The 25,230-nt window shown below is 41.0% G+C and overlaps 1 protein-coding gene across 5 annotated transcripts in view; it reads left to right on the plus strand.

Annotated features, from left to right (window-relative positions):
- The window catches only part of Ghr (growth hormone receptor), a 249,801-nt gene extending 224,881 nt beyond the window's left edge, over positions 1 to 24,920 (plus strand). For all 5 annotated transcript variants that reach the window (XM_042261499.2, XM_042261502.2, XM_076551847.1 and 2 more), the window contains exons 5-10: positions 3,292 to 3,464; positions 9,521 to 9,699; positions 15,773 to 15,938; positions 18,277 to 18,367; positions 21,658 to 21,727; positions 21,954 to 24,920. In XM_042261499.2, the coding sequence (XP_042117433.2) occupies positions 3,292 to 3,464; positions 9,521 to 9,699; positions 15,773 to 15,938; positions 18,277 to 18,367; positions 21,658 to 21,727; positions 21,954 to 22,931 (1,657 nt within the window). In that variant the 3' untranslated portion in view covers positions 22,932 to 24,920. The remainder of the gene's footprint in view (positions 1 to 3,291; positions 3,465 to 9,520; positions 9,700 to 15,772; positions 15,939 to 18,276; positions 18,368 to 21,657; positions 21,728 to 21,953) is intronic.
- The last annotated feature ends 310 nt before the right edge of the window (positions 24,921 to 25,230 follow it).

Below are 25,230 nucleotides of genomic sequence, written 5' to 3' on the forward strand. Positions count from 1 at the left end.
AAAACTATAGAATCATGCCTCTCACCCCTGACACACAACACTGCAGCGTGCTTTAATCCATCACTGTAGTCTGTGGAGCAGGGGGAAAAAATAGAAAAACAGGGAATGTGGTGGTGTGTGACCATGACCAGCCTTCGGTTCACTGGGCTGTTCTCGGAATCCAAAGCATACAAGAGTCTAAGCATGTTGGGCTGTCAACAAGATAGAAGGGCTCAGGCACTCGTGTGTTCTGCTTGGACCCGATCCTAGCCAGGTAAGCTGGCAGAGGAGATGGTCCCGGCTTATGAAAGCCGCTGATTCAGAGCAGTCCCTGACGCCCTGTGATGGAGAGACTGCCAAATCTAGCCTCTGCACTTGAAGGGGACTCAGCTTGAATGCACATCAGAGGCATGGCAGAAATCGGCACTGTCGAGTGTGGCAGAGCTTGATGAAGACTTCGTGGGAGCCCGTTGGAGCTGGTCAATATCAACCTCGTTGTTTTCATCTTTTTACCATTTGTTTTAATTCAAAAAATTTTTTTTGTATCATCACACTTCCTCCTAAAGGATTTGAGACCCAGTTCACGGGGGTGTAAGGTGACGACTAATCTGGCTCCTTTGAGGGGGTTGGCTGGATTTGTCCCTCCCCAAAGTTTATGCCAGAGAGAGGTGGGAGGTATGTCCTGCGGGTTCAAGGACTCCAGATGATCCAGTGGCTCATGGGAGAAGGAGCTGGCTGTGGTGGTCAACAGTTGGCATCCCTTAGTTGGAATTATTTAAAGTTTGTGGGCCCAGAATCTGGTTTTATTTTTATGACTTTTCCGCTGTTTATTTTTACTCCAATCCAAACCTTTAGAGAGAAAATGCTGCTTTCACTCTCTGTTTTTATATTTAATGAAATCTCCTATGGTCCTTATTCGTGTTACAAGGTAGTCTGGGGCAAACCTAAAGAACTTTACTTTGAGAGCTAAGAATAAAGTAGCTTTCTTAGATTGTCTTACGTTGTATGTAGAACACAGGGAAGAGAGGTGAGTTCCTATGTCATGAGGTTATTTGGCTTTAGATTTACTAGTTTAAGAGAGACACGTTAGCCAGGTGTGATGGCTCACGCCTTTAGCCACAGCACTCAAGAGGCAGAGGCAGGCATGTCTCTGAGTTCAAGGCCAGCCTGGTCTACAAAGCAAGTTCTGGGACAACTGTGACTACACAGAGAACCAGTCTCAAAAAACAAAAGAGAGAAGGGGAAGGGGGTGAGATTGGGAGTTGTGTTTTGAACTAGCTATTCCTGGTCCATCACGCTTCACATCCAGATTAATTCTTGTACGTGCTGGGTCCTGAGGAGCAAATGGATTTGGAAAACCTAACCAGGGTTTTAAAAATCCGCTCCCCGGAACAAGGCTCCCAACACTGCCAAAGTCCAGAAACTGTGAGGCACAGCAGAGCTAGGTGGCCCCTTACAATAAACGCAGACCCGCTGACCACTGGCTGCCCTGAATCTTTGCGCCATCCTGAGACTCACTTTTTCAAATGGACACCATTGGTTACATAATATTAATAATACACTTGATATCTTCTCTGATATTATATGGATACCCAATTTCCTGGGCAATTTTGGTAAAAAATCTTTAATTCACCCTTAGTTTGAATGTCAAGATTAAACAAAAATGCCACCACTCAGTGCGTCACCTACCCCTGATCTTTTGCTGTTGCACCAAAGACAATGCGTGTGCATGCACAAAGACGCTTCATCCTTCCTTCGCCTTTCTCCACCTAATTTCCCGATCATAGGAGACTCTCCTTGTCATCTAAGGACATGCAGCTTTTAAGAATCCCAGTCAGAATCTGAGCAACCGTTTACCGTCTCCGATTCTGGAGTCTCTTGCTGCTTCAATCCCAAGTGTGTTCAAACAGCTGATGAGCAGCTGTCTCAGCAGCCCCTGATTCTACAGAAATCCCTGGTCCCAAATAACGAGCCTGAGAAGCAGCTGTTAAGATAGAAATGTAAATGTGTCTTCGGGGCTTTTCATTCCTTCCTTCCAGGCCGTGCCTTCCCCCAAGCCCGTGTTCTCATTGCCCACGGCTGCCAGTACCACCCTACGGTGGGAAAGTCTCAAACACCCACATCTAGTTTGCTAACCCCAGCACCTGTGCCTGCCCGGTCACGCCTGTCACTGTGTGTGCACATGTATGTAAATGTTTACATCTGTGCACGTTTGTACACAGGTGTATTATATATGTGTGTGATGTAAAGGGCAGACGTTGACGTCAGGTGTCTTCTTCAGTTGTTTACCACCTCTTAATTTTTAAGCTGGGGTCTCTCACGGAACCTTGACGCTTGCCTGTTTGGCTAGACTAGCTGGCTGACAGGATGTTCCTGTCTCTACCCCCCCCCCCCCCCCCCCCCCCCGCACTGGGATTCCATGTGCTTTCCTTCTCACCCAGCGTCTTCACAGGTTCTTGGGATCCAGTTCAGGTCTCCATGTGTTCAGGTCTCCGTGTGTTCGCACAGCAAGTACTTTACCAACTGAAGCATCTCCTCAGCCCCTGCTTTCTTAGCCAGCAACCTTCTTTCTTAATCAAAGGTGCCATGGCTTTGTGTCTGCTTCACCTGTAAACCCTCCCCTCAACCAAGACAGGCCAGTAAATAAAACGGAGAGACAACGAATCACCCCACCTGTGTCTGTCAATCATTGCCACTGTGGCAAATACGTGAGAGAAACACTTTGAAGGAGGAGGGGTTGGCTTGGGTCCATGGATGCAGAGGGCAAACCTGAACTGAAGTCTGGTCCCCTGAGTATGCTGCTATGGGCCTGTGGGAAGACAAAAAAAATCAGAGTGGCCATACAAGAGGGTACTTGGCTCATGCTGTGGAGGAAGATGAGAGCTGGACAGGGGGAGGAGCTAGCAAGGAGATAACACTCTACAAAGTTACATCCCCAGTGTCCCGCTTCCTCACCAGCCCCACATTTGGTCTCTACCACTCCCAATAATGCCATCAAATTTTGACTCTATCAATGATTAACCCATTGATTGGGTCGCTGAGGAATGATTGGCTCTACCAGCTGGGAACTCATGGCATATACATTCAATTAACAGACATTTTTATTTAATACCGTATAGGCTCCTGACGATCTTCAGACTTCTATAGATGTGATGTTTCTTAGAAATGGTACTTCTGAAATGTTAAAATTTAATGCCATCAGGTATTTGTGTCTTAGCTTACTGACTCTGGCTGCCAGACACCTCGCTTTGACTAAAGCTATGGCAGGTATAATTTGGGGAATGATTAATCCTTTTTTGCCCCCCATTTCAGAATCGCTCATGAATGGTCCCAGGAGTGGAAAGAATGCCCTGATTATGTCTCTGCTGGAAAAAACAGCTGTTACTTCAACTCCTCGTATACCTCCATTTGGATACCCTACTGTATCAGGCTAACTACAAATGGTGACTTGTTGGACGAAAAGTGTTTCTCTGTTGAAGAAATAGGTAAGCCACAGGCTTGTTTCGTTGGACATGACTTTAGACTAAATATTAAGGAAGCCCTAATTTCCAAATATAATCAAGTAGAACGTCTTTGTAGTTTTAAGTATATGGAATCTGTCTCATGGGAGTCTAAAAGGACAGAGGGGAGTTAACTTGACTATAGCTTAAGGAAATCTGGGAATAGAGCTAGAGCGGTGCTCAGTGGCTTAAGAGCACTGGCTACTCTCTAGGGGTCTCTAATTTGTTTCCCATCTTCTATGTAGCAACTAACAACCATCTTGAGTCTAGGGCAGTTGTTCTTAACCTTCTAGTCTGTGACCCTTTAATACAGTTTCTCATGTTGTGGTGACCCTTTCTTTGTTACTTCATAACTATGATGTTGCTGCTGTTAGGAATCATGATGTAAATATCTGTGTTTTCCAACAGTCTTAGGTGACCCCTGTGAAAGGGTCATTCAACCCCCAAAGGGGTCACTACCTACATGTTGAGAACCACTGGTCTAGGGGAATCTGATACCTTCTTCTGGCCTCTGAACACAAAATACACAGTGCACAGACATACACGCTGACAAAACACCCATACAAATGACATAAATAAATAATTTTTTTAAGAAGCCTGGTAGTAAATGCTATGAAGAAATTAATCAGGGTCAGAGAAGTGGTTCAGTAGTTAAGAGCACTTGCTGCTGTTTCAGAGGACCCATCACCCACATGGGGTTTCACAACCACCTGTAACTCCAGTTCCAGGAATCTTCTGACGTCTGTGACACCAAGAATGCACTGGGTGCATGTACATACAAGCAGGCAAAACAATATAAAATAAAAATATATCTGAAAAAAATTTAATTAAAAAAGAAGATATGAATCCATCCTTTCCTTTACAAAGTCTCCAACCCTGAACAGGATTCTTCTTGCCAAAACAAGGAGCTAACTCAATGCCTTAATTTTTGACATGATTTTCATATTCAGACCTACTGAAGAATGTTGACCTTTGACCCCTATCGTTGGTATAATCAAAGCCTAGATTGTGTTGATCACAAAACAAAATAACCATAGAATTTTAACATTTAACCAAACAGCTACCATCAGGCCAAAGTCATGTTTATCTGATTTCAAACAAACCCTGATGGAAGTCAACTCGAGGAAACATACGGGTGATTCATTGCCCATCCTGGGGACCTGAAGAGAAACGGAAACAAGCAACCATAACTGAGATATCCATGCTTCCAGCACGTTAGTGTAAACAGCAAGAGGCAGAGAAGCCATGAAAGACTTTCAGGAGCTGACCTTAGTGCTTCCAAAGGCGTCCGCCAGAGCCCGTTTCCTCCTCACACGCATTCCTGCCCCTTCTCCCAGACAAACGTGGTTTCTTAGGCAGTGGCAGACTGGAAGACAGTAGGAAGTGTGGCCAAAGACTGCAGACAGAAGCAAGCAAAGCCTGGAAGTCTGCCTTCCCGAGGGAAGGTTAGGAAAACTGTAAGAAGCAGAAAAGATTGCCTGATGGGTTGTAGAGGCTACTTACTATTTAATGGCCTCCCCAGATGCAGAGCTGACGCTAAGTGAGGGAATAGGTGGGTTAGTTATAAAGTGTCTTAGTTATGGTTTCTATTGCTGTGAAAAGACACCATGACCATGACAACTTTTATAAAGGAAAACATTTAATTGAGGTGAGGGCTTGCAGTTCATAATTTCAGTCCATTATCACCATGGTGGGGAGCATGGTGACATGAAGGCCGACATGGTACTGGAGAAGTATCTCAGAGTCCTACATCTTGCAGGCAACAGGAAATGGTGTGTCTCACTGGGCATTATCTTGAGCATATATGAGACCTCAAAGCCCACCCCCACAATGACACACTTCCTCCAACAAGGACACATCTACTCCAACAAAGCCACGCCTCTTAATAATGCCACTTCCTATGAGCTTATGGGACCAATTACATTGAAACTACCACAGAAGAATACTAGTTTAAGATCCATGCTCTGACCCTGTCTCTAACAATAGGAAGCCTTACTCATTTATCTAGCTGACTCTCACTGAGCTCCTGCATGTATGCTGACTATATTGTATGATACAGTCCAAGTAGTGGAATGGGGAAATGCAAAACTAATTGCACAACACAGTATGGCAGGTCTTTGAGTTGGGGTGCTTGGATGTATAAAAAACAAGGTAGTTGATCAAATGTAGGAATGACCTGCCATGCCTGTGGGATGGAAAGGAGCCAGCTGAACCAAACTGTGACAGTTCATTACAGAGTATGAATGAGAGAGAGATACCAAGTGTCACAGCCCTTTCAGAAACTACTCAGTTCTAATAAAAAAAAAAAAATGCTCAAGAATTCAACAGCAATTGCATAGGTCTAACAACCCTTTGAAAAAATTCATCATTGGTCTTGTGTGCCTCACACACACAAAAAAAATTTAGACTTGACCTTACAGCCAAAAATAATGTCTCCAAGTGTTTAAATAAGGAAATTACTAACCCAAAGAACGTACGTCTTATATAATCATCATGAGAGATAGGTTCTATTATAAACCCCATTTTACAGATAATGCAACTGAGGCTCAGGACTATTAAATGATGACATCAAGGTTAAGTAAGATAGTAGATAAGTTGTGCTTTTAACCCACTACCGGTATGTTGTGAGTGTCTCAAAGAAATTGACTTTGCTACTTGTGGTTGATAGCTTGGAGAAGGGCAAACTAAAGACACGGCTGTTAACAGACTTTGATAGCCAAGTGAAAGACAACCAAAAGAGTCACAACAGTATCACAAGAAAGGAGAAGAGGAACAGGGTAAGGTCTATAGTGACCCTGGTATGTTCTGAGAAAGGATGTCAGTGGCCTGAACCCACATTTGACTCAAGTATTGAGCATTATTGTCCCTCACAGAGCTGTTCCTTGGACATCGATGAGATAATAGATTAGTTATATGTTTGCCATTCATTCAGTTCATTCAGCAAATAGTGTGTCCTTACCTTAGACCAGGCAGCATTCCCTGTGCTGAAAAAGAAAATGTCTACCTGGTCAAACTGAATCCCAGTGAGAGCAGAAAGAGCCTGTGCCACGGAGAAATTCAGGGAGGGAGCACCAGGTGTGGGGAAGGCTGCAGTGTTAAGTAGGATCATCAGGATTGGCTTCTCTGAGATAGGTGCAGCTGAGTCAAGAACACTTCTGTGTGTTTGTGAGGGGAAAAAGCTTTTCAGCAGGAAGGCGCAGGGCAACCATTCTGAGATGTGAGCATGCCTTCCTCATGAAGGAAGCAGCGGGCAGCAGTGGAGCTGGCACAGACTGGGAAGGGAGGGGAGTGGGAAGAGAGAAGACTTGAGATAGTCCTTTTCAGGCTCCTGTAATGACCGAGGCTTTCACTTGGAGTGAGATAGAAAATCTTGGAGGGTTTTTGGTGATTGCTGTAATGCCCTAACTTAAGAGGTAAGGGAATAGCTGTGTCTGCAGGACAGATAGGACAGATGGTTGTGTGATGAACAGACTGAAAGAAGGGCGGGAAAGACCTGAGGAAGAGAACAGGGAAGAGGCCAACACAAACGCAAAGCAAGGATTCTCTTCAAAGAGCAGCTGACCGAATCTGTGGTCATGACAAAAAGATAAGTCATAAAAGAGTTACTGTTTTTATCCTGAATAATCGGCAGGCTCAGGTCACCACAGGGAAAGACGGAAGAGGAAAGAGGAGCAGCTGGATATTGGACAGGAAGACCAGAACTTCCTCTGCATATATTGTTTCAAATAGTTTTAAACACCTAAGAAGAACTGTCAGCTACAGCATGTAAATATGTGTGTAGAAGGCAGCAGCAGGCTACTATGCTTCTAACAGTGGTTCTGAGGCTTCTCCCATAAGACACTATGCCATCTCATCTATTTAAAGTGTAAAGGAGAAATTTTTATGAACAAGTATAAGTGATGAATTTTAGAAAATTTTCCATCAAAATACTTTTTTAAGATGCCAGTATGGTGACATACCTGTAATCCCAGCACTGGGGAGACTGAGTCAGAAAGATCATTAATTTGAGGCCAGGATGGGCTACATAATTAAATCCTTCCTCAAACATCATTTTGTGTGTGTGTGTGTGTGTGTGTGTGTGTGTGTGTGTGTGTGTGTGTGTGCATATAGCTCATCAGTTCTCAAGCTGTGGGTCATAAACCCTTTGGCAAACCTCTATCTTTGAAAATATTTGCATTACAATTCATAACAGTAGCAATTGTGTACAGTTATGAAGTAGCAACAAAAATAATTTTATGGAGTCAGCACACCATGAGGAACAGTATTAAAGGGTCGCAGCATTAGGAAGGCTGAGAACCACTGACATAGACAGCTACGGACTAGAGAGGTGGGCCAGCTATTAGGAGCACTTTCTGCTATCTGACTGCATTTGGTGGGGTTCTAATGCCTCTTCTAGCCTTTGCAGGAACTCGTGCATGTGGTACATATACGTACATGCAGATAGAACATTCATACTCATAAAAACAAAAGTATGAGGAAAGAGAGATTTTTCATGGAGCTAGAAAGGGGATCATGAGAGAACAGGATGCTCTCTTGTGAGAAGAGGAGAAAGAAGACAATGAAACTTGAAAGAAGACATGGGGACTGTGTTCATGGAGGGAGGGGACTAGCAATTGGAAGACTTTGGGGGGTGAAGAAATGCAATGAAGGAAGAAGATGAATAAGAATAATGTATCTTGACATAAACATATGAAACTATCAAAATTAATATATTACTTTGTGTGCTAATTTTTAAAACTTACTGTCATAATTAATGTATTACTTTGTATGCTAACTTTTAAAACTTAATTAAAATGCAAATGCACATTCAAAACTAGTCACTTAAAAAGTGAAGTCTGTGGTTATTCCTCAATTTCTAACAAATCCAGGACAAAGTGTTACTATCGTTGTACAGACATATGTAGTTTGAAGTTTTCAAATTTAATTTCTGGCATGTATTCATGTGTATGTCTAATTACTATTTTAAAATGAGGAAAATCTTTCTTATTTGCAAAGAAACCTGTTATCTATGTGATAGTGGTCACAACATGCCCTTCCATCATAGATGTATGTTCACTTTGGGTCAATGCAAAAGTTTCTCTCTTTGACTCAGTAAGAGCTCCTCATACCGTGTATCTTCAGGCTTATTTCTGATGAATTCTAGGAACCTGAACATCCTGGGTAGCTATGTGCATATGCTAAGAGATAAAGTAAACTTTAACTGTCTATCTTCAAGTAGTTTCAAAAGGCTTGGTAATAGGCCCTATCTAGCAGTATTTTGTTTGAGACACAGCATAAATTTAGATGTACACTCTAACTTTGGAATCCATACTTGTCTTCATCATCCTAGTTTTTGAAACTCTAGTCTTTATGGTCATTATAATAAAAATACAGAGATTTATCTAAGAACATAATAGAGGATTGCCAGCAGAAACTGAGCAAAAAACAACTTCAAATTGCTCACTTAACAGTTAAGCAAAGACAGAAAACACTGAGCTATCACATGCTCAAGCTAGTAGCATTAATGCCTTCTTTCTTGTGACTAAGAAAAGAAAGGATGGCTAGGAAGACAGCAAAACTAGGAAACATTTGCAGAGTACTCAGGAGACTGGACTGTAGCAGCATAGAGATGCATAAGGATGCATAATAATTTTTCCCAGGAAGGAAAAAAATACTCTACTTCCTGTTCCAAAGCAGGCCATATTTTAAAAATGAAGTCTTTCTGATTCTCTACTTCTTCATTTTTTTGCCAAAATCCTAAAATATGAATGTTATCAGAGCTAAAACAAATATGTAGCATGACAGTTCTTCCAATGAAAGTTATAGATCAGATTTGAAACACAAAAGGGAATTGGAGGAGCTTTTATAAATGTTTTAAAAATGAAACATCATCTTAATATTAAAAAATGTTACTCTGTTATAAAATAGAATTCTAATAATGTGGATTGCTGGAAGAATTAAGAGTATAGTCAAAATGAATGCAATTATTTGGTCTTTGGAGAAGGCAAGCCATTAATATCAAGAGTGTTTCTCTGGGGTCTGATTCTCCATTGAATTCACAGTGCAACCTGACCCACCTGTTGGCCTCAACTGGACCGTACTGAACGTCAGTTTGACCAGGATTCACATAGACATCCATGTGAGATGGCAACCACCACCCAGTGCAGACATTCGGAAGGGGTGGATAGCTCTGGAGTATGAAGTTCAATTCAAAGAAGTCAACGAAACCAAGTGGAAAGTGGTAAGAGTCACTACATCCTGCTCTTTGACAGTTTTGCTTCCTAAGTCAGCAATCACTTTCTTACTTGTGACAATGTTTTCTTTTCACCTAATAACTCATACCCAAGCTATGTGCCCTACAACTCATTATTAGAGGAAAACTGATATAATCATTAAGTTAACATCTTAAAAAATCTATAAGACAGCAAATGTTGATTTGAATCTTCCAGGTAGCTCTATGGAAGACTATTGGGAGAAGAAAACCATTTCCCTGGTTATGTTTGGTGTTCAGTTTAACCATAGAGCAAGGTCACAGACTAACCATGTTGCTATCTTTAGAGATGTGGCTGAACATAAGTAGAACCATGATCAAGGTCAATAGTAGGCTATGGCCAAATGTCTGCCCATGATCTGAACTGCTGCTACTCATTAGACCTCTATTAATATCTGTTCTTAGGTCTCTCCAGGAGAGAGGCAGTGAGAAGGAATTTACCCCTCAGAGGTTTCAGAAAGATGTTCTGTTACATACCTCAGAGAAAATCAAGCTAAGATGTCCCAACCTAGGCAAGCAGAGAGCAAGTTGGCCCCTGAACCTCTCACTTCCCTGCCAAGAGCATGGGAACTCGGCACTGAGATAGATTCCACATGGCACACAACAAAAAGAGAAACAGGATTACCATGCCATTCCAAATATAACTAATTCTAAATCAGTCTAACCACAACCACAGCCCTGGCCAAGCCAAGCAATTTCTGGATAGGCTAGAGGTTGTACCCAGCACTCTGGCAGGGCTCACTCCCCAAATTTTGAGACACGAGGCCCGATCCGTCAATGTAGCACCAAAAACACAGCCAGTTTTGTCTTCATCAGAGAGTACAACTTGACCTGCTTCAAACAGTCACTTGCCTTCAAGGTTCTGTTTTCTGAATCATTTTCGTTTAGTTATCTGGTTTGTAAGTTGGTACCAAAAAGGGACTGGTTGGATGCTACGTCAAACAAGACTTTCTAAATCCGAGTCATAATCAAACATTCATTCAACAACCAGATATAGGAATGACTTTTGCACAAGGTACCAAGGGCACCTGAGGTAGCAGTTTTCAAAAGGAGAATCATATAACTCTGTGGGCTCTTGAGACCATTTCAAGGGATCTCCAAGGTCAATTCTAATTTCAGAGTATACTATAATAACATTCTTATGCCATAATACAAAGACATTGATAAGGAAACTTCTGGCTCTTGGCATGAGTTTACCAATAGTCTTCATCATTGTGCAGTTCACAGTAAAGGGTGGGAGCAGTTTCATAGGAAACTCAGCTTAAATCTCAGCCTTTGAGTCGTCACTGTCTAAGCGTCTGTGTGGTACATTGTACACACAGCACTTTTCTACATTCCAAAGTAATGGTGGAGCAAAACACCTAAATGACTGATTCAACAACTGAACTAGCAGCTCTTTTGCATGAGCCACAAATTTCATGTGAAGAACAGCAGATATACTAGTAGAGAATACTCATATTTGGTTTGTCAAACATTTCTCAAGAAAGAAGTTTACACTTCCAGTAAACATATGACAATATTTGCACCAATGATGAATTTTAACTTTCAGGAGAAATGTAGAAGTTTTTAAAATGTACATCTACAACCATGAGTTTGATAGCTTTCCAACGTATGAAGACTAACTCCAAAAGGATTCATGATGATATTAGCCAAAAATGATGGTTTCGTGTTATATAATAAAATTTGTGAAAACTTCCAAAGTCTACATCTCAGGGAACCAATATACTAGATACAATATTTTTTCAAATATTCTGAGAATAATTGTCCTAATTATCATGTCAATGGTGTTTTGAAATATTTATACATGGTATGATGGTTCAGTAGCACAATTAATGCATGTATTCTTTCACAGATTTTTTTGAACTGACAGTTTAAAATCTGCTCTTTTGTACATCAGTGTAATTCATAGTTGTTAACTTTAGGCTCTAAGGTAGTGGTTCTCAACCTTCCTAATGCTGCGACCCTTTAATACCATTCCTCATTTTGCGGCGACCTCCAACCATAAAATTATTTTTGTTGCTTCTTCATAACTGTAATTTTGCTACTATTATGAATCGTAATGTAAATACCTGTTTTCCAATGGTCTTAGGTGACCCTGTGAAAGGGTCATTCACTTCTAAAGAGGTCATGACCCACAGGTTGAGAACCACTGCTCTGGCTCCCTTCAACACATTCTTCCAATCTGACTGAATTTTTTTATTTTTTTTTTTCACTAACATCTCACCAAACCTCCAAACCTCTAGGCCCTGGTGATCACAAAGGTGATCTACTTCTGAGCTCCCCTTGCTGATCCCACATAAAAGTGAGATCATGTAGAATTTGTCTTTCTATGCCTGCTGTATTTTATCTGATACATTCTAGTGTCATCCATGCTGGAAAATAATGGTTCAGTAAGGCTCATAGTTTTTCATTCCCTATAGATCCCATTTTCTCACCCTACTATTTATCAATGGACCTAGGTTGATCCATATTTTATCTATTGTGAGTAACATTACAATTATCATGAACAGGCAAATATATCTTCAACATACTAATTTTATTTTGAATATAAAACCATTAAGTGAAATCCCTAGATCATATGGTAAATTTTTTTTTAATTATTTGAGTAACCTCCATACTCTTTTCAATAGCTAGTGTACTGATTTTCATTTTTATAAACAAGTTAGAAACTAGTCATCAACAGTCTCACCCTGCTGTGAATGCTTAGAGTTGCTTGCCTGGAAGGATAGGCCCACTGATAGCAGTATGAATGTTATGGGAGTAACTACTTTCTAGTTAGATTTAAAGCCTTCTCCACACAGTGGAACCCATGTCTGACATCATTAACTGGGCCAAAATAACACAGCTGGTGAGGTTATAAGCTCTAGAAGAGAACCTAGAACCTAGTACCATTATGCTTCTAAATGGACATAGTAATTAACTGTGCCCCCAAGTTATTAACATTCTACCTATAGATTAATACAGCTATCGACTCTCATCAGAGAAGCTTTGTTTTTCAATAGATAGTGATAAATACAGAGAGCCACAATCAGTCAGCACACAGAGCATAAGAGGCAGCAGAGCACTTGGCTCTCTACCCCCTCCTCCCAAGATTCAAGATTATTGAGGAAGAAGGAAAAGAAATGTAAAAAGAGTCTAATGGAGTAGATGTCTACAAGGAAACTATATGCTGGTTATGATAATGCAGTTGTACACATGAACTCACAGCAGCTGGGACTTTATGCAGCAAAAGGCTAACACAAGGTCATGGCAGCCAAAAATCCCACTGTGGATTGAGGAGAGGCTTATGAGGTTCCACCCCTGTCTGAGAAGCTCTTGGCAACTGATGGCTGCTGGGAGAGAGACAGTCAGTTTTCTTCAAGGGTGTGAGATCTGAGAGGCTATCCATGTACCAGAAGGTGGCCCCCCACCTATGCCCATCGAAGCAGTAAATAGACTGAGTATTGAGAGAGGGGGGGGGGAGAGAAAGAGAGAGAGAGAGAGAAGAAGAAGAGAAGAGAAAGAGAGAGAGAGAGAGAGAGAGAGAGAGAGAGAGAGAGAGAGAGAGAGATCTAAGTTGACAAAGTGGTAGAGGATAGGGAAAGAATGGGAGGTGGGTTTGATCAAAGCATTATAGGCGTTGATGAATAGTAAATAGAATTTTTCTCAGTTTTTTTGTTAGTCAATGCTCAGCCATTAAAGGCCAAATAAAATATATAAAGGAAACTTTTTCCGATGATGGTTTCCAGTATTTTTCTGGTCTCAATTTTGCCTGTTTCTGTTCTTACACTCGGCATCCCCCTTTTTCCGCTACCTTTGGGATTAGCTTTACTTTTTCTAGTTCCTAGAGGTATAATTTTTATTCCTTGTTTGATACAGCCGAAAGCTCCCTCAGAAAACTGCCCTATAGTATAGAAAGATATGCACAATTGCATTTGAGCAGAAAGATACACACAATCTAGGAAGTGTATTATGTCACAAACTGGGAGAAGGGAGGCTGGGAGACCCACAGTGTCTGTGGTGCACAAAGCTCTCACTGGGGACAGGATGAAGACAAGATGCCCCCAAGGAGGCCAGTGTCAGGGTAGGTACAGAAGGAGCCAAATGAGAAGATTTCAGTTTGGAGTTGCAGATGTGAAGGCTTGAAGAAAGAAAGAGATGGGAGGGGTCATGGGTTTAATGCTGGGGCTCCCTATGAGGTTATTTACAGTCGCTAGTGAGATCTATGAATAATACTGGTGACAGGAGCAGAGACACCAGGCCTCGCTCCAAGCACGCAGCACAAGCTTTCAAAACCGCTTTATGAAAGAAGCAAGGAAGTTTAAAATTCAGAGCCCTGCTTCCAAGCAAGCACTTTAAGCATACAAATATTGCATATGGCCAGGCAGTGGGGGTGCAATGCCCTTAATTCCAGTACTCTTGGGAGGCAGAGGCAGGCAGATCTTTGTGAGTTCGAGGCCAGCCTGATCTATAGAGCTAGTTCCAGGATAGCCAAGGCTACAGAGAGAAACCCTATCTCAAAAAAAAAAAAAAAATACTGCATATATTCAGAGGCTCCTGTAAGAAGCCACATCCCTTTCCTGGCACATACAAAAAAAAAAAGAGTGTTTTGTGAGTAGAAATCAACAAATTCTGGGTTTCAGAAGCTGAAGGCCCAACTTCTGACTTAATAAAAGAAATCGTAGGGTTTATTTATGTGAAAAATCTATGCTGTTGGAAAGGTGGAGTATTTCGTGTTTTCTATAAACAGGAACGTGCAAGCATGGTGACCACCACCTGCTACAAGTGGCTAACTTAGAGGAAAGCATCGTGATAACATGGATCTTGGGTCTGTCTCTCTGAAAGCAATCCTAATAGGCTAACACTCTACTCTCGCTGCCTTTATCTGGGAGGGGGAACATCCTAATTAAGAATTGTGAAACGCTGATACTCAGTGCCCAAGGTCTCCAGTGACTTTCTGTTATATGCATTTTCCTGGGGAGATGTGACTGAACATCCATTCCCTCTAGATAGGGTACCAATGACAGATCAATAAAACTGTTCCACCCAATTCTAATTTGCTGTACCAGTGAGTTTATTGAGTGCTGGAAAGAGGATAAATGAAGTTTCCCTACAGGAGTATGAATGACTCAAATGCAGCTACGCTCACAGGGTAGCCTGCCACAGCGTAAGTAATGAGTCACAAAAGCTACATCCCGGCTGCCCCCTGCACAGCTTGCAGGAAGCTGAGCGGATGGGACAGTTCCCTCTCCCCAGGAATCATTACTGTGTACATAACCCTTGTAGAAGGGCCTTGTGGATCATCTTGGTTTCATGAACTCCCAGCCTTCTGAGTGTTGCTAACTTCCTAAGTCTGAAGACCCTCCTTCCAGGAGATAAGGTTTCCATTCAGAGGAAAGAGCTACACAACACTTTCTGAGGAACTGACTTCTGGCATAAATAAAGTGTGTAGCTGCTTCTAATAAAATCATTTGACATTTTGAGACAACTGTAGTATTTCTAGGACTGTTTTGAATTCTGTGATTATTAATAAATGACTAGCCAGATTTTCCAGGGAATACATATTCTACAGATATATAATTTGCTTGTGGCCATAATTTGCTTTGGTGTGGAACTATGGGATTTCCTGTTCTAATTTATTGCTCTATACAAAACTGTAATGTCCTAGATAAGTAGGTAACATAATTGTGGTCCTCTTTATAGCTCGGCCATGCTTTAGTCTGTTATAACTTAATCTTAGTAAACTACTTAATGACCTAATGCAAAGGCATAGCTGTATTTCTTTAAGCAAATGTATATCTTTGTGTTTATACTAAAAGAAATTTGAGGATTATTATTACTTTAACAAAATTATTATTATTTTAACAAAATTATTCTTTATATAATTTGTGTTTTATATTTATAAAAGTGTGTTTTATTTAATAGCCAACTCCCTCTGGACATGTTAAAATATTACACACCTTCTAGAAACCTGGTTTGAAGAGAAAAGAAAAAAACGCATGAAGAATTTGTGCATTGAGTTGTTGATACTTGAGCAATATGTTTTTATATTTTGTTTTGAAAGACACGCCCCCTAAAGACAACATCAGTTCCACTGTACTCACTGAAACTGGAAAAGGAATATGAACTGCGTGTGAGATGCAGACCCCACAACTCTGAAAAGTACAGCGAGTTCAGTGAAGTGCTTTATATAACATTTCCTCAGTTGAATGCATTGACATGTGAAGAAGGTAAAGTGTGTATGTGTCGATCGGCGGGGGCGGGGAGGGGGTGTTTAAATTGCAGCTAACATATGCCTACACTGTTAGTATATTGTCTAGGGCAATATACCCTTGTTTCATATATCAGGAGCAAGACATTGAAGTCACTATCTGTAGATATATGCATTGAAAGAAAAAAAAAGGAGGGACTAGAAAGATGACTCGGTGGTTAAGAGCACTTCCTGTTCTTCCACAGGACCCAGGTTCAATTCCCAGCACCCACATCAAGAGATTGACAACCACCTGTAACATCAGCTCCAGAAGATCCCCCATCTCTAACCCTTGCTGGCACCTGTACTTGCATGCACACATACACATAATGAAAAACAATAAAGCAAATTTTAAAGAAATAACAAAAGGATTTCATTTCCAAATTGTTTGATTTAGGAAAGGCCCAAGGGCAGGTAGAAACTCAGATGAGGAACAGGGTGTTTGTTCCTGAACAGTAGAATTCTAAGGAAGTATTTTTTTTTCTTTTGTGTATTTCTTTGTATCTATGTTTCCAAATTTTTCTACATTGTGTTTGTTTTGAATTTGTATCTGGAAGAAACAAAGTTATCTAAAATTTGGAGATGAGATGGTAGTACTTGTGGGCTTGGGGAAGTACAGGGATAGTGTGTACTTAGAGAAAGCCTAGTAAGCTGTGTTTTGGTCATATTCATGGGATGCATGAGGCTCGTGGAGATCCTACACAGGAGAACCACAGAGATGGCTCAGGATGTCTAGTTGTCTGTATTAACAGTACTTAGTTAGCTTCTGCCTCTATGGTAAGAACATGGGGAACCAACCCCGAGGTAACTGGGGGGCATTTAGTCATAAAGAAAGAGCTGAAGGTTTCACAGACAAATTCTCCCAAGTCTCACAAAGTACACAATATCTGTACGGCCTCAGGACAGTGTACATAAACACAGAGTGTTTAAGCTATAAAATTGTGTTCTATGTGCCCAGGTATATCACGGTATTCTGCCCTCCTAATTTTGGTATATCGTCAATGTGGGAGCTAAAAAAAAAAATCATTACAGCTTAAAATATCAAATGGGCGTTTACTTAGGTTTAACAAGCAACAGTTTTTTATTGGCACTGCAGCCCTGGTGGTATTTCTTAGACATTTGGACATATGAGAAGCTTATAGGTTTGGATTTTATGCAACCTGTTTGAAACCTGTTTGTGCTTTTCGTTTTGAAATTTTTTTCCTTTCTATAATAATGTATTTTTTGAAATTGTAGTATAATTATATCCTTTTCCTCTCTCCAACCCTCCCATGCACCACCACTGTAGCTAGAGTTTTCCTGCCTGGCCCACGGTCAGGACAAATCTCTCTCACCCGCCAGTCCAACAGCCGGTCAGACCCAACCAAGTAAACACACAGAGACTAATATTTCTTATAAACTGTATGGCCATGGCAGGCTTCTTGCTAACTGTTCTTTATCTTAAATTAACCCATGTCTATTCATCTATAAGTTGTCACATGGCTCGTGGCTTACCGGTACCTTACATCTCGCTTTTCATGGCGGCGGCTGGCAGCATCTCTCTGCCTCAGCTTTCCACTTCCCAGAATTCTCCTCTCTCCTTGTCCCACCTATACTTCCTGCCTGGCTACTGGCCAATCAGTGTTTTATTTACTAAACAATCAGAGCAACACATTTAACAACAGAACATCCCGCAGCACTGATGATATTTCATTTGTACTGAAATGTGATTTTATTTGTATGTTAATAAAGTTGTATTTCAGTATAAATGAAATATCACCATACCACCACCATCACCACCACTTCACTATTCTTGACCTCTTTTTCTTTTCTTTTTTTAGGGGGTGGGGGTATTCTTTTGTTTTTGTTGTTTTTGAGACAGAGTTTCTCTGTGTAGCCCTGGCTGTCCTGGCACTTACTCTGTAGACCAGGCTGGCCTCAAATACACAGAGATCTGCCTGCCTCTGCCTCCAAGTGCTGGGATTAAATGTGTGTGCTGTCATGCCCAGAGGCCTCTTTTTCTTTAACTGTTTTTACATACACACACACACACACACACACACACATACACACACACACACACACACTCCACAGGTTTTTGGTGTTTTTTTTTTTAATGTAAAGGGATTTACATTTACAGCAGACAAGCATGTTGTATCCTTAGGAAAGAAAAACATCCAAAATTATCCCATTGTGTTTCCATGGTTATCAAGTGAAACATTAACTTTGCCCTATGAATTCAAATTAACATATGTTTTCAAGTGGGAAAGGAAGGTGCCATGTAAACTTTGCTTCAGTTATTCATAATTCTGTTGGTGAAATATTCTTTCCTGTTTTAGATTTCCAGTTTCCATGGTTCTTAATTATTATCTTTGGAATATTTGGAGTAACAGTGATGCTATTTGTAGTGATTTTTTCAAAACAGCAAAGGTAAGGTGTGAAACACTCTCTTTAATATGCTTTTGCAAGTTCTGATTTCCATGTGTTATTTGAAAATTTCTCTTGTACAGTATGAGTGGATATTTTAATTCATTCAGAAATTTGATTTCTGGTTTTGCTTTCGCCACATCTATCCTCAGTCTGCAGTGTCCGTCTTAGGAAATGGACAATTTAGATCAGGAAGTCGTGTAGCACATTAAGAGGTTGGCACTACTCACTGTGCCTATGTTGAGAGCACTTCCTCATCAGAAGAGCTCCCCCAAGGTGCTCAACAAGTCACCCCTTCACACCAGGACCCCACAGTATCCTTGAACCTTCGGCAGAATCTGTGGCCGTCATCACATACAATCTAATTTAAGTGACAACCTGAAGCCACCCACTTCATTCTAAGAAACTTTCGCAAGTTTATTCATAAGGTGTTGATGTCAAATAAATCGGGGTGCCATTTAAATTATTTGACCATTCCATGAGTTTATGTTTCACCTACATTGGTAAATTCAGTCAAAATTCTTTTCAGGGGTTAAGAAATTCTATTTTGGAGTATCTTGGAGTCCAGAGCATTGGACTATTCAACCACTATTCAACAGCTATTCAACCACTGCTGTTTGAACTATTAATTCTTGAAAGAAAGAGCTGCATCCCCCATACAGCAGAAGTGGGAGAATGTGGGGCTACAGGTCCACAGTGTAATTTTGGTTTCTATTATAGAGTGAGGATTTTGCTATAAGGCATGAGATTTTGTGAGACTCCTAGCAGTGGGAGTGGGGGTGTCTCTGACTCTTTTGCCTGTTCTTGGAACCCTTTTCCTTCTATTAGGTTGCCTTGTCTAGCCTCAATTTGAGGACTTTTTTTTACCTTGTCTCATTGTAGCTTGTTTTGACCTGTTAGGCTGTGTCCTTTGGAGGCCTGCTCTTCTCTGAAGAGGAAATACAAAAGGGGTTGATCTAAGGAGGAAGGGAGCTGGGGGATGGAGGGGGGCTGGGAGGAGTGGAGGAAGGGTAAACTGTGGTTGGGATGTATTGTATGAGAGAAGAGTCTGATTTCAACAGCAAGAAAAAAAATGAGCCTTCTGGCTTAGCACTGAATGTTGAGATGTGCAGTAAGCTAGGCCAATCTTCCTGTTTCTGTTTCTTCACGATCTGAAGCAGAGGGCCAGCTCTCCCATGTGAGGAGACACACAGCTTACTGCCGTCACCATTCCTCCTAATAATAGCACAGTAACCCGTCTGATCCATTGAGTTACACAACTAGCTTGGACCCTTGGAGTTTGGGGGTCTCTGCGGCTTAAGATCATCACAACTACAGAAAGCCACTACCATCTGCCCAAACAGGTCATGCTCTTCAGAAAGAAGACATGTCATGGAATCAGACACCAGCTATTTGGGAATCTTTGTTTCATATAATTGAGGTTACCTTAATTTTTATATCTTTGAAAACTTGAAGGATGCATTTACAGACCAAACAAGAAAGCAACATGGCATAGGGCAGACAGCCTGGCTTTGGAGCAATCATCCTGGGCCTCAGCACCAGCTCTACTGATGCTCTGGCATGACTGGAGTGCACAGATAACGTCACTTCTGTAGTCAGACTTTCTTTGAACCACCAGCTCCTGAATAATGACACAGAGACTTTTTATTAATTATGAAAGCTTGATCTTAGCTTAGGCTTGTTCCCAACTAGCTCTTATAGCTTAAACTAACCTGTTTATATTAATCTATGTTCTGCCACATTACTGCTCCTCCTTACTATACATCCGACTTCCTCCACATCTCTCTGGCGAATCTCCGCCTGATTCCTCCTCTCTGCCCACCCCCCACCCCCCCATCCCGCCCCCAGTTCCTTTCTCTCCCCAGAAGTCCCAACTATCCTCTCCTACCTACCTGTTTGCCATTCAGCTCTTCATTAAAGCAATCAGAAAGTGCCTTAGGCAGGTGAGGTAAAACAGAGCCATCTTCCCACAGTGTGATCAAATATCCCATAACACATCTCCCTTCCTGGTAGTTGTAAAGGTTAGATGAATTGTTTAATGCACAAGTCAATCATCTTGTTCTGTAAAAACAATCATCATGTGCTGAGGTTTTAAGCTCTGGGGACCATATCTGTATCACAGCCACTCAGTTCCCCCACTGAGGTATGGAAGCATCAGAGCTCACTGTATTAGTTTTAAGGCATCAACTCCAGGTACGCGACAAATAGATGGCTTATTCCAATTTGTTCAAGAAATGCTGACTGAGCAGCTTCCAGGCACTGAGCAATCGAATTTCAACAAGACACAAAATTTGTAGAATAAACGCTGAAATTAGTTACAGTCAAAAACAATTTCAGGGACTAGAGAAGTGGCCCAGCAGTTAAGAGCGCATACTTCTCTTGGGGAGGACCCAGGTTCAATTCCCAGCACCCACCTAGGGTGGCTCACCTCTGCCTCTAACTCCAGCTCCAGGGGATCTGAAACCCTCTTCTAGCCTCCCTAGGTACCTACTCATCTGTGGAATATATTCACTGGGAGACACATAAAATAAAAATAAAAATAATCAATCTTAAGGGGAGTCCATGAAAGGGGTACAAGAGAGGCCAACTGGGAGAGGCTGGAGGAAAGAGAGGAAGGGGGGAAGCGATGTAATTCAATTTCAATTTAAAACATTAAAAATAAATCTTTTTAAAAAGAAAATAATAATTTCAATATTTGAAAGAGAAAATGTAAATACATTATAGGATTGTGTATATAAATCTATCCTAATTAGAGATAATTCAGACTCACCTGTCCTACTTTGAATGATCCATGCAATATCATGCTGGTGGGCTATCATCACAAATGTTTTATGGTTACTCTGGACTGTGTGGTGCTGACTTAGTCCCACCCACTCTTTCAAGGGTGAAAATGACTTTGGTTTCACTTTATGGATTGGTTTGTTCTCTTCTTGGTGTTACATGCTTCAAAGGTGTCTTCTTTATAAGTCACGTGGAAGGTGGCTTTAGACAGAGTTGGATTACTCACAGCCAAATACTAAAATTGGCTACTCATCCAAAGCACTAAGCAAAAAGAAAAGAAAATAGAAAAAAAACACATTTTACCAAAATGATTTTAAGTGAAGGTTTTTTTGTGATATTTTTTGTCACCTTCTGTTTAATACTTTCCCTCTCTTTCTCACACTCCGCTTCAGTAAGATACAAGAGTACTTAGAATAAATGGTAGTACTGGCTAGATTTTATTTCTGCCTTTTGAAATAAGAGAACATGGGATTTTTAAGATATGTAAAAATAAAAATTTATTTGTTTTCAAGGATTAAGATGCTGATTTTACCCCCAGTCCCAGTTCCAAAGATTAAAGGAATTGATCCAGATCTTCTCAAGGTAATTAACTCTAAGTTGTGGATCATTCATTTAAGTAACACCTAAAGAATACTGTCCTCTGTTGAGACAGTTTGGATTTTTCTTTGGTTGGTTGTTGTCTTTGGGGGTTTTTTTTTGGGGGGGGGGATATGTTTTGTTTTTGAAAGTCCAATGCATCCTCTTGAAAATTATTTAATTGTTTTTGAGTTGCTTGTCACGGATCTCCACTTTTCTGTCTGCTTCCTAGGAGGGAAAATTGGAGGAGGTGAACACCATCTTAGGCATTCATGATAACTACAAACCTGACTTCTACAATGATGACTCCTGGGTTGAGTTTATTGAACTAGACATCGATGATGCAGATGAAAAGACTGAAGGGTCAGACACAGACAGACTCCTAAGTAATGCCCATGAGAAATCACTCGGCATCCTTGGAGCAAAGGATGACGATTCTGGACGCACCAGCTGCTATGACCCTGACATTTTGGACCCTGATTTCCACACTAGTGACGTGTGTGATGGTACCTCAGAGTTTGCTCAGCCACAGAAGTTAAAAGAGGAAGCTGATCTCTTGTGCCTTGACCAGAAGAATCTGAAGAACTCGCCTTATGGTGCTTCCCTCGGCTCTCTGCACCCCTGCATTACCCTAACAACGGAAGACAAACCACAGCCACTTCTGAGGAGTGAAACTGAGTCAACCCACCAACCTGCCTCCACCCAGATGAGCAATCCCGCTTCATTGGCAAACATCGACTTTTATGCCCAAGTAAGCGACATTACACCAGCAGGCAGTGTGGTCCTTTCTCCAGGCCAAAAGATTAAGGCAGGGATGGCCCAGTGCAACATGCAGCCGCAACCTCAGGTGGCTGCGCCCTGCCAAGAAAATTACAACCTGAACAGTGCCTACTTCTGTGAGTCAGATGCCAAAAAGTGCATCGCTGTGCCCCCTCACTTGGAGGCCACGCCATGTGTAAAACCAAGCTTTAACCAAGAGGACATTTACATCACCACAGAAAGCCTTACCACTACTGCCCGGATGTCCGAGACAGCAGAGCTTGCTCCGGATGCTGAAATGCCTGTCCCAGACTATACCACGGTCCACACCGTGCAGTCTCCACAGGGCCTTATACTCAACGCAACTGCTTTGCGTTTACCTGAGAAAAAGAAGTTCCTCTCCTCATGTGGCTATGTGAGCACAGACCAACTGAACAAAATCATGCAGTAGCCTTTCCTATCTTTAGCCGCAAGGAAATGGCCGGGCATGAATGCCTAAACCAAAACCATGTTTTAAATCTGTGTTGGGAGAGTATGAGGGTGCGTGTGGATTCTAAAACACCTTTTCCAGAAACATTTATCACAAAGTGGAAAATCAAGAATGCTTAATCAGATAGATACTCCCATTGTGAATTATAAGTATTTTAGAGGATCGTCTCTAAGACTGCTTAGTGGCAGTGATTGTCTGTATTGTGGGTCTTAATTTTGTGATACTAAGCATTAAATAATTAGCTATGTTTCTCATGTATGTAAATCATGCTTTTTGAAAAAGCAAACCAATCAGGTGGCTTTTGCAGTTCAGGAAATCAAATGCAGATCATAGCACAGACTCATTTCTTTTTCTTTTTTAAATAACTGGGAACTAAAATTCTAGGTGAGACAGTAAGACTAGTTTGGATATGTAAAACATTTATTTTGGCATAAAATTGATAAAGATATTTTTAATAATTTACACTTTAAGCATGGCTATTTTCTAATATACTATACACGTGTTGTAGTTCACAACAATCCATCCAAGGATCTAGCGACTACAGCGTAAAGAGTGTTTAACGCTTTGGCCAATGAACCTAAATAAAAACAAACAAGTTAGATTTTTACAAAGCCCTTTTTATAACTCCCAAGATTTCTTAAATCTAAAATGTCTAATAACCTGCATTATTGGAGCAAACTCATTTTAAATGTTTAAACGAATATTTTTTAATTTATAAAACTTAAAATTTTTTTATACAGATCAACATATCACACACCAAACAATAACAGAACTGATATTAATGGAAGACACACTTTCTTCACCAAACATAAGTTCAAGCCACAGGGCTCCATGCTAAGAGAAGTTGAAGTGAGGGTAGTGTTCTTGGCTAGGATGTGGAAGAGCTGAAGAAGCATGTGGAGCAGGGTTTTGAGAGCCCAGGGATCCGGAGAAGGAGGCTCCCCGACATGTACAGCACTGTCTCTTCAAACACAGCTCAGTTTTTATCGTAACCTAAGAATTAATACGTACAAAGAGAAATTCACCTGTTGAAGCACATTGGATCAAGCTAACCAGGTAATAGACTAGAAAATTAAAGGCCTAGATCCTTGTCTTCTAATAAAGATATTAGAAGGTGACTTCTAATCCATGGCAAAAAGAGACAGAATAAATGAGTCTCTGATCACAAAGGACAGCTCAGAATTAACTAAACAAGTAGCAGACACTTTATCATCAAACCTTTTATAAGGTGTATTTTAAGTTGTAAGAAGAGACTCATCACTTCTTATTTACCTCCCATGAAGACTGGTCTAAGACAAGGTAGAAAAACACATAATATTAAAAAAAAATCCCTCTTTGATTCCTGAATAACATAAACATAGTTCTTTAAGTTAGCCCCCTAAAGAGTATATGAGAGAAAGAGGACTGTCAGTCCACTGAAGAATACTTCTCATTTTAAGTATTTTTTAGAAGCGTGAAACTTTAAAGTTACCTTTAACTTTTCATGGTATTTACCATTTTGCTCAGACCTTTGTGGGGAAACATGCTTAATGTTTAGTGGTTTTAAATCCTCCTTCATGCAGGAGAACTAGTGACAGTCTAGGCTTGGGTGTTTACGGTTCACTGTGTTACTTTATAATAGATTTTTCTGCTACCTTGCTGCTACGGTCCCTCCAACAGCTACATGATTTAGTTCATATGAAATATCATCAACTTAGAATCTATTCAGCTTAAAGACGTGTGTTTTGATGAACTATCTTACCATTTCACCATAGGCTGACCATGTCTCTATAGCCAAAAAAAATAGCTAAATACCTCAATCAGTCCCAGAATGTCATTTTTTGGTACTTTGCTGGCCACACAAGCCATTATTCACAGTATGACTAGTTGTGTCCTGCAATCTATATTTAACTTTCTTTTATGTCTGTGGATTTTTTTCCCTTCAAAGTTCAATAAATTTATTTTCTTGGATTTCTGATCGTGTGCTTCTATTAACCCCGAAATGAAAGCACCCTGACCCCGACTCTGTACTGAGATTAGCACAGCAAAGGACTGAGCGGTTAGTTTAAATACCTGAGCAAGCAGTGGATCACAGAGGAGCAGAGGGGCAGGGCGTAGTTAAGATATCCTTTTCCTTGTATGGACTGTGTCCTCTCCTTAGCCTACAACTCCATGTGGACAGAGACTTACACATCACAAAAGTTAAGTGGTAAGTCCAAGTTGATGTGAAGTACGTGAGAAATGGAAAGAGGGAGGTGTTTGGCATTATCTCTAAGGCACG

Source organism: Peromyscus maniculatus, chromosome 15 (assembly GCF_049852395.1).
Source record: "Peromyscus maniculatus bairdii isolate BWxNUB_F1_BW_parent chromosome 15, HU_Pman_BW_mat_3.1, whole genome shotgun sequence".
Lineage (NCBI taxonomy): Eukaryota > Metazoa > Chordata > Mammalia > Rodentia > Cricetidae > Peromyscus > Peromyscus maniculatus.